The following is a 9,635-nucleotide window of genomic DNA, read 5'->3' on the forward strand; positions in this document are numbered from 1 at the left end:
TGTGAAAAATTGTAGGAAAATATTATATCGGTGATGCTGGATTTATGTTGAAAAACACAGTCTTGACTCCATATAGAGGCGTAAGATATCACCTTTCTTTAACACACAATGCACACGGACTGGAACCACATCAATAGGGAAAGCAAATTCAGATAAGGAATACAAACACTAACTATTTTCAAGACAGTTGTTACTAATTTTAAGTGTAAGAACCCCAATTCATTTGCGTATAAAAATCCTTAATTTTCTAACCACAACAACCCTAATTTCATTCGCGTCAAAAATTCAATTAACACATGTCATCAAACAATTAATCACATGTGGGAAGAGATAGGAAGCAAAGCTGTGAACACACGTGGACAAACGTTAGCCACATCAGCTGATTTTTAACGGTGTTAGTTTTGGAGGACCAAAAATTAAGGTTTCCTTAAGGAGGATGACTAAAATGTACTTTACTTTAAAAGAGGGACTAAAAACAAATCCGCTTGATAGTTGATGAACTAAAAACATATTTAACCCTTATTTTTTTTAATGAATATGTAATATTTGGTAAAGATCTTATATATATATATAATATATATATATATATATATATATATATATATAATTATTTGAATTAAAATTTAGCATTAAATGTATGAAAAATACCAACTAATGCTTTAATGATACTAATTAACATATTAATAAAATAGTATATATTTATATAACATATTTCTTTAAAAATTAAAATACTTTTTTAATTAATAATAGTTTTTTAGTAAATTTTTCTTATTATATTTTTATAATTAATAATTTTAGATATTAAATATTATTTATTTCTTTAATATAAATAATTTTGTTAAATTAATTATATTCTTTTTGTGAAATTTAATATTTATTGATTAATCTAATATAATTAGAAGAGGAAGGAAAGAGCTTCAATTTGATTAATTAGATTTTAAATAAAAAGATGTCTAAAACCTCTTTTTAAAAGAACACGTGGTTCAAATTCAACCTGTTTTAGAAAATAGTTCAATTTTTTTAAAACAGATTTGTTTACAAACTAATTCAGTATTTTGCAATTTACAAAGTTGGTTTAAATGTTTTATTACGAACACCACTACAATTAAGTAAATTAATTTTAAATAAAATATTCTACAAGTTTTAAAAAAATGATCTAAATTCAGTGGATAATTTAAATTAAGAAAAACACTTGTAGAGGTTTTAAACACAAAATATATACATAAAAAGTGGTAAATAAATATCCAAAACAAAGTGTGAGAATTATACACGTGCGACCACAAGCGTGCCGGCCTTGTAGTATAAGAAGACACAACTTTTCCCCTCCCATTTCCCTCTCGTGTGTCGGACACTAAAATCAAAAACCCTAACCTCTCTCAACCTTTCACGGCAACGCCACCGATTCCAATCCCCACTTATCGAAGGTGAGTCCTTCTCCGCCAATTGCACTCCTCACTGCTTCTTTACTCTCACTTCTTTCTATGCGAACTCGAATTTCGATTTCGGTGATCCCCTTGCCGTTTTTTTGTGATGTTCTTTTCAGAATTTTAAATTTCTCGTTCAATTACCTTAACTCTGGTTTTTTGCTTCACTGGGTTTTGTATTGGACACCAGGGCATACTGAATAACATAAATGTTTATTTAATTTTAACTTGTTTTTGGTCATTTTTCGATTTTGTACGGCAGAAAAAATGAGTAGACGCTCGAGCAGAACTGTCTACGTTGGGAACCTTCCTGGTGACATCCGTGAAAGAGAAGTTGAAGATTTATTTCTGAAGGTGCGTTGATAGTTTTTGCTAGGTCTGCAGTTTGATCTGAAATGTTTTGTTGGCTGTTGGCTGATGGGAGGTGGCTTAGACATCAATAAATAAGGGTTGGGTATGGAAGTGTTGGGGGAATTTTCTAAGATTAACGTTTTTATGTATTTGGGCTTGAAAGTTATTAGCTTGCTAGGATCTATTCCTTATTTTTGTTTCTTCCGCTATTTGAGGATTTTGTTTGGTTTATTAAGGCTGGGAGTGAATCTCATTTTAGTCCCTGAGATTGTATGCTTTGATTTCGAAGGAGTGAATCTCATTTTAGTCACTGAGGTTGTATGCTTTGATTTTGAGAGCCGTCATTTTGGTCCTTGATGTTGTGTGTCTGGTGCCATTAGCTACTCTTGTGTTGCCAGGTTTCTATGTTCAATTCCCCGTAAAAGCTAATACAATTCACTCCAGACAGATCCATGTCCATCTTTTTTAGTTGGCGAGATAACAGGCTGTTTATAAAGTGAGATTCACTTTTGTCTTTGATTTTAATAACAAATGTAGTGGATAACAACTAAGGTGAATGATTTTTGCCAAGTCAGAATGGCTTACAGTGAGGTTATTGTGAAGTTAAGGGACTATGGTGATCAGGGACTGCAGTGATCAATGTTTAGAATTAAAATGGGTCAAAACTATGTTATAATAATGAATTCTAATTGCAAAAAATACTACAATGCAATTTTTCATGGTCCCCTTTGGGACATTGTATATCGGATGTGCTCCTGATGTGACTGTTGATGATTTTTTGTTGTTTGCTCTCTATAATTAATGTTCCGTCGGAATGTTTATTAGTCTCTTTCATAATTGCGGGCTTTCTTGTTGTTTATGCCTAATTAACCTTTTCACTTTGTAGTATGGACACATAACTCACATAGATCTAAAGGTTCCCCCAAGACCCCCTGGTTACGCATTTGTAGAGGTGAGTTTGGAGACACTTAGAGTCTCATAAATTTCTTTTCTCCCTTTACGCAATATCTTGACTTATGCTGATTATTGCAGTTTGAAGATGCTCAAGACGCTGAGGATGCAATACGTGGACGTGATGGCTATGATTTTGATGGGCACCGGTTACGGGTTGGTTATTTCTCAATCATATGCTTCAATATTATGATAACTATAACAAATTAGAAGTGGTGAGAAACAAGATGGCTTTGCATACCTCACCAACACTGTAACTTGTATCCTTATAGGTGGAGCCTGCCCATGGTGGACGTGGTCATTCATCCTCAAGAGATCGACACAGCAGTCACAGCAATGGACGGGCTGGACGTGGGGTATCCAGACGCTCTGAATATCGGGGTGTGTATATATTTGAAATATTTATTGCTTTTCATAATTCTCAAATGTGGCTTTTTCAATCCCTCCATCACGGGCAATTTGGGAAGGGAAGCCCTGCCTTTGGCACTCCATGGGGTGCAATGGGTATATGGTTGGATTCTTGGCCATCTGCCGCCATCCACCATTGATAACATTGTATCAGATATATTAAGACTCTTGTTACGTTTCTAAATTTTCCACTGAACCTTGTGCAGTTCTAGTCACTGGATTGCCCTCTTCAGCATCCTGGCAGGATCTTAAGGTGAGCTGTTGAAAAGAGTTATTGTTGTTCAATCATGTTCTATTGGATTATTTTTCAGGGTGTTTGTGAATATTGTCTCAAAACAATGCTTTTTTATAAATGCAGGATCACATGCGCAAGGCAGGAGATGTTTGCTTTTCCCAGGTCTTTCATGATGGAAGGGGTATGTGACACTTGGATGAAGTTTCTGGTTCATAATTGTGCTAAGATGGTTTGGATGTATTGGTATTTAAACAGTTTTTATACTATATTTTATTTTTTTTATGCATCCGAATATCTTCCTTTTGTCTTGGTTCTATTTACGAGAGTTTGCATTTGAGCCTGCAGGAGTCTGAGAGATTATGTTCTTTGTTACTTTGTGGTTTATATTGTCTGCTGTAGGCTTTGATGTGTTAATTATTATGTTATTTTTCAGGTACTACTGGTATTGTGGATTACACAAATTATGATGATATGAAATATGCTGTGAGTTACTTATTTACCATGGTTTCATTTATTTATAATTACATCATGGATAGCCAGACATGAGCTTTCAAAATCGTCATCTCTAATTGATGGTATTTTCTTTCACTACAGATCAAGAAGCTTGATGACTCTGAGTTTCGGAATGCATTTTCCAAGGGTTATGTTCGAGTATGACATGGATTTGACGTTTTGTAAGTTTTATTTTTTTAGTGCATGCTACTTCTGCTGATTTTCCTTTTTCTTTTACCTCCATATAGGTGAGGGAATATGATTCAAGACGGGATTCATCTAGAAGTCCTAGCCGGGGCCCATCTCATTCTAGAGGAAGAAGCTATAGCCGAAGCCGTAGTTACAGTCGGGACCGGAGCCAAAGGTCTATACAATATTTATTTTAAATAAAAAATATTCTATATTTTAATTCATTGTTAACCTGTTGATACTTGTTCTGTATGCAGCAAATCTCCAAAGGGTAAATCATCACAGCGTTCACCACCTGCTAAATCTCCATCAAGATCTCCTGCTGCCCGGTCTCGTTCAAGATCAAAGTCTCGTTCGTTGTCAGGGTATGAAATGTTTTGAAAGTGCAGATTTTTTGACGAATACTAATTGTCTGGCTACTTTTATTTCCAAGTATTATTTTATTCATAAATTATTTGGTATCTCGATGGAAGGACAGTATGGTTGGCCGACTTGATGACTTTACTGATGTGTTTAGAGTTTCATAGCCTCTCCACCAATGTGAAGAGATGAAAAGACCAGAAGAGGCATTTTAATGACTGCACACTGCTAACTTAGGGATTTTTTTTTTGGAATTTTTGATAATGATTAGAATAGGAATAAATAGAGATCATTTGGAATTTATTAAATTAAATTCACGTGCACGATATGGCAAATTTCTTGCATGAATAAAATTAATTTCATTTTGATTTGTCCTTGTGAAGTCAGTTGTTTCAGTCTGTTGTTTGTTTTCTTCGGAATAAAAAACTGGGACTTGTTTCTTTTAACACCTTTCATTAAAATTGAAAGTCATAGAGAATCTTCTTGTAAATAAATTATTTATTATTTCTTCTCTAAGAAATTCAGATTTAATATTTTTATTTTTCTGACACAAAACTGTTGTCCCCTTCACATTCCCTCCCTCAGTCAATTTTCCCCTATCTTGCTTTGTCCGGAACTTGGTGAAACTTGCCTCAATGTCAGAGTGTTCTCAGTTTCCTTTTTGCTTTTGTAAAGATTCCTTTGTTTCTTAACTCTTAGATATGGAAACATGCAGCATACTGGAAATTGGAAATTAGGATCTTGGTGGGATTTGGTTCAATTGTCTGCAACTCATTTTGTTGTGGAGGTATGATATTTTTTAGAATGGGCGACTTTGGATACCTTCACAGTTCATCTGTTCTAATACTTTTAGCATGTAAATGTCCATGGGTGCTAGATTGGGGACCAAGGAGATCATGGATTGCCATATAGAGCTGGATTGTTTATAACCTCCAATGAGCAATAGGGACAATTTCATTACAATTGTGGGCTTCAAGATTTGCCAAGCCAATAGGATGCACCATCTGGATTCTCTGGATTTTGTGGTGCAGTAGGGAAGATTTCTTTTCTCACGATAATTGGTGCCTTAATATGTCGCCCTGAAATGGTCTATTTTTATTCATTTTTCATCATTCTATGCATATACTTTACCTTTTTTCAGTCTTCTGTGTTGGTCTTTTTATATTTTGTGATGCGTGGTTTTACCTCCTTGGAATATGTTAACTGACATGGAAGAGGCATCAAGGCCGTTGGATCAATTTGATAAGGGAACTTGCGGATTTTAAATTCTGGTTTTTGTGGAACTTTTGCAGATCACGGTCGAGGTCCAGATCTCCATTGCCCTCTGTGAGTGTAACTTAACTTCGTCTCAAGATTATTATTCTGTTGTGATTTGCATAATAGAGCGGTTTGTGTGGTTTTTTACTTTTAGCCATGTATTATGGTGAACTTGTATGGCTTCGAAGAATTTTTTTATTACTGCGGGGGTGTGTTTGTACAGAGCCTTAGAAAGCATGTTTTAACGTTTGAGTGCGTTTTGTTTTGAAGTACAAATTTAGGACACTGGGCAATCTTTTTACCCCCCAATTATTTGTATTCTGTGGCAGCGTAATAAAAGTCCCAAAAGGCGCAGTGCTAGCAGGAGTCCGAGTAGGAGCAGAAGCAGGAGTAAAAGTTTGTCTCGGTCTGTATCTTGGAACTCTGATAGTTCTTTGGATGATTTTGTCTATGGGCTCTTTAACTTGGTCAATTTAAATTTTATTTCTCCGGATCTAATCGAGCTTGGTCTTGCAGGTGAGCTGATTGTTCCAATTGACGAAGTTGCGGACGTGGTGAGTGCTACCGCCAAGTTTTCTAGTAAAATTGACATTAGCCATGAAAAACACTTATTTGGTTTTATGTTTGATATTGGATTTGAGAGTTGTGCCTATTGGCGACCTAGTTTTAAATACTGAGGATTTATCAGACCTTAGATTAAGGTAATAGACTGTTTAATGTCAAAAACAGGCACTATTTCCCTGTTACATCGTTATTATTTGGTTTGAGTAACTCTGACGATAACATATATTGCAAGAACTCTGAATAGTTTATAAGTTTGATTGCTTTCTTGTATACACTTGGAGAAAGGGCCCGAAAACTTTTCTAATCAGGGTTTGAATCTTAAGGTTGTCTTCGGTTAGAGACTGGGGGAGTACTTATTTGTCAAACTGTCGAATATAACGATGATTTATACAAAATAAAGTTACTTTAGTTAAGTTTATCAGAAGTTTATTGTAATAAAACAGTTATTTTGCGCTATTTTAAATAAACTTGGCTTAAAAGTTTTGCTTGAATTACCTGTAATTTTTGTGAGAATGTCTCATTATACATAAAATTTTATTTACATTTCCGGCAATGCCAAGATGAGAATAAAATGGGTATGAAAATATAATTTGGAGTAATTTTATCCCCAGGAGAAGTGTGCTTTTTACGTGTAGAATTGTTTTTGTTTAGGCACAGTAAAAGCAGATATTGTCTAAAACAGCTTGTGGATTCTTGTATTTTTTAAAATGTGTTAATTAAGTGGATTTAAATTTATTCGTAAAACGATGTAATGGAATATATATAATTGGTATGATATTCTAAAGCATAATATTCGAAAGTAAAATATTCTAGAAAGAATAGGATTCTGAGTAAAATAAAATGTATGTTGTATTTGGGTGGTTGAGTTAGATGAAGGTAAATGTAGGTTAGTGGTAGTAATAGGTTGGGGGGCATAGGCATGCATATAGGGACAAGTTGATTGTGAGTGAGTGAGTGAGATGAGTAGTGGTGGTTGGTCTGTCGTCCTTCTTCTGTGGCTCTCCTTTATCTTTATATCATATCATGTCTTCTCTTCACTCACTCAATCATTCATTCTTCCTCAATTCACTCTTTGCTAAAATGGCCTTCAGTATCAGCCCCCCCTTAGACTGATTACGGCTTCCAGCAAATTTTAAGTTTTTTTTTCATAATTATTTTACTATAATTGTTTATTACTTTTAATTATGCATATTGATAACTTGATATTTTAAAATACTATAATATTATTTAATAATGCTTAAGTATTTTAAATGTTTAATTTTTTTATTTTTCAAATTAATATGTAGTGAAATATATTTAAATTTTGTTATAGATTTTTAAAATAAAATTTAAATAATCTATATATTACAATTAATATAATCCTTTTTTATTTTAAATGTTATATGATTTATTATAAACTCATAATTCACCTATTCATTTTTCATACAATTGCACATTGATATTTTTCTGTCAGGATAGTATTTAAGAAAAAAAATGTTATAATAATTAGAAGCTAATACAGTAAAATTATTACCAATGAATTGTTCTATCTTTCGAGTCCAATAACTTTATGCATTTTTTTTAAAATAAGTTACAAAATGAATAATTATTTTTTCGGCGGAAAATCTTATTAAATATATTAAGATAAAAAAAAAAGTTCGCGTTAGCAGCTCCTTATTGACACCTATTTAAACTAATTAATTATTTCCTTTAAGCCGTATTATTTAGTCTTTTTATTCTCAAGTTTCTGCAGGTAGAAAAAGTTGAGTAAACTGGTTAAAATATGAAATGGAAGAAAGATAGGTGATAATTGTTCTTATGGTTTTTTCATTGATAACTATTCAGGATATTTTCCAATTCATAGACACTAATAATACCTTTCTATGTGATAAGTTCTCATATTTCATTCATAGTGTCAGTGTAACCCTACAGAGGATTTTATGTTCTGTTTTTCTTTTGTTTTTTTATTTTAAAAATTTTAATTTAGGTAAAATTAATTTCTTAACTAATTATGAACAGTTGTTTATTTATTCCATTATTATAATAAATAATATTAATAAAAAATTGTCGTAATTTTTGTTAACTTTTTAATTCGAGCAATTTTATTTTTTATTTCTTTTTTTTTTTCCGTTTCTTACTTTCCTAACAAATCGTTAATAAATTCTTCTCCTTACTTAAACTTTGTGTAATTGCAGTTGAACCATTTTTATTTTTTCTTCCAAATTCTCCTGTATTAGTGCAACTAATACTTACCATTGCGTAATGAATTACTTATCTATGCGCAAAGTTTTTCTTTTAAAGGTATGATATAGTAATTAATCATTTGTCTTATACGAGTTTTCTATTTTTAGAGAAAATAATAAATAAATGAAAGTAAACTCGTTTAAAAGTTAAAACTATTTTATGTACGAATTAATTTGTAGAAAATTTTATATCTATATAATTTTTATTTTTAACTTATATGAAAGCTAATTTTAATTTTATAAAGAGTTAAACTTAATTTTTTTCTTTCTTAAAAACATTTTTTATTAATGTTACATCTTAGTATATTTTATTTTAGTTTTTGGGTCGAGTATTTGATTTGAAAAAAAATCTAACTTATTATTTATTTTGTTAATAGTTGGATACTGAATTAAAATTATCTATAAATTTTAAAAAACATACAATATTCATATTCATGGATATTTAAATTTTGTTATATATTTTTAAAATACAATTTAAAAAAGTTGCCAAAATATATAAAATTTGATATAATTTAAATTAAAAGTGCATTAAATTTAATCTTAAAAATTTAAATTACATTTTAATTTTTTTTCATTAAGATATACAAACAAATAATATAATACTCATATCAAACTTGTTTATAAATAAATATTAAAATATTTATTATTTTTAAATACTAAATATTCACTACATATCTTATCTACATTACTTGTTACATTAATATTTTTATCATTCCATTGTGAAAGTGACAAAGGATAAAGAAAAGTAATTTAAATTTTTTAATTTATTTTTTATTTAATATTTGCTAAGTCGTTTTTAATATAGTGGCTTGTAAATGTTAATTTTAAAAAAATTAAACATGTTCTACTATAAATTCTTCTTCCATTAGAATATCTAAGGTGAATCTGCTTGTGCAACTTACATCTTTAAACAACTTCTTTTTAACATTTTATCTTACAAAAGGAAAATATTTTAAACATTAACATTTAAGTTAATTGTAAAATTTATAAAAATAAATAGAAATTTTAATATTAATGTCAAAATTTTGTGTGGAATATTTAAATTTATCTGACATGTAATATCACGAAATTGGATTAAGAAGTTTATTTAAACAAGTGATATACAGAATAGAAAAGATAAGAAAGTTTGCTTTTTTTTAATAATTTAATAGCATAAAAGATAAGAAAGTTTGCTTTTTTTAA

At 30.9% G+C, this 9,635-nt stretch overlaps 1 protein-coding gene across 3 annotated transcripts; it reads left to right on the top strand.

The window, feature by feature from the left end:
• Window positions 1-1,310: 1,310 nt before the first annotated feature.
• LOC124820551 (serine/arginine-rich splicing factor SR30-like) lies at window positions 1,311-6,501 on the top strand. Of its 3 annotated transcripts, none has more exons than XR_015783538.1 (16): window positions 1,311-1,424; window positions 1,687-1,778; window positions 2,662-2,727; window positions 2,808-2,882; window positions 2,999-3,107; window positions 3,341-3,387; window positions 3,493-3,550; window positions 3,803-3,852; window positions 3,964-4,020; window positions 4,110-4,225; window positions 4,308-4,415; window positions 5,126-5,197; window positions 5,288-5,497; window positions 5,703-5,736; window positions 5,997-6,073; window positions 6,184-6,501. XR_015783538.1 is itself a non-coding variant. In XM_088104206.1 (14 exons), exons 2-14 carry the CDS (start codon window positions 1,692-1,694, stop codon window positions 6,185-6,187), a joined length of 888 nt encoding a protein of 295 aa, XP_087960332.1. In that variant the 5' UTR covers window positions 1,311-1,424; window positions 1,687-1,691; the 3' UTR covers window positions 6,188-6,501. The 3 variants fall into 3 exon arrangements, 1 of the variants encoding a protein (XP_087960332.1); XR_015783540.1 differs by having other exon boundaries at window positions 1,358-1,424; window positions 5,110-5,197; XM_088104206.1 differs by lacking the exons at window positions 5,126-5,197; window positions 5,288-5,497.
• The last annotated feature ends 3,134 nt before the right edge of the window (window positions 6,502-9,635 follow it).

The sequence above is a fragment of the Vigna umbellata genome, chromosome 1, assembly GCF_029865625.1.
Source record: "Vigna umbellata cultivar VRB3 chromosome 1, Vumbellata_1.0, whole genome shotgun sequence".
Classification (NCBI taxonomy): Eukaryota; Viridiplantae; Streptophyta; class Magnoliopsida; order Fabales; family Fabaceae; genus Vigna; species Vigna umbellata.

Coding starts and splice junctions, on each gene's coding strand:
- LOC124820551 (XM_088104206.1), top strand. CDS start 1,692: ATGAGTAGACGCTCGAGCAGAACTGTCTACGTTGGGAACCTTCCTGGT. Junction 2,883..2,998: donor TTGATGGGCACCGGTTACGG/GTTGGTTATTTC, acceptor GTATCCTTATAG/GTGGAGCCTGCCCATGGTGG. Junction 3,853..3,963: donor ATGATGATATGAAATATGCT/GTGAGTTACTTA, acceptor CTTTCACTACAG/ATCAAGAAGCTTGATGACTC.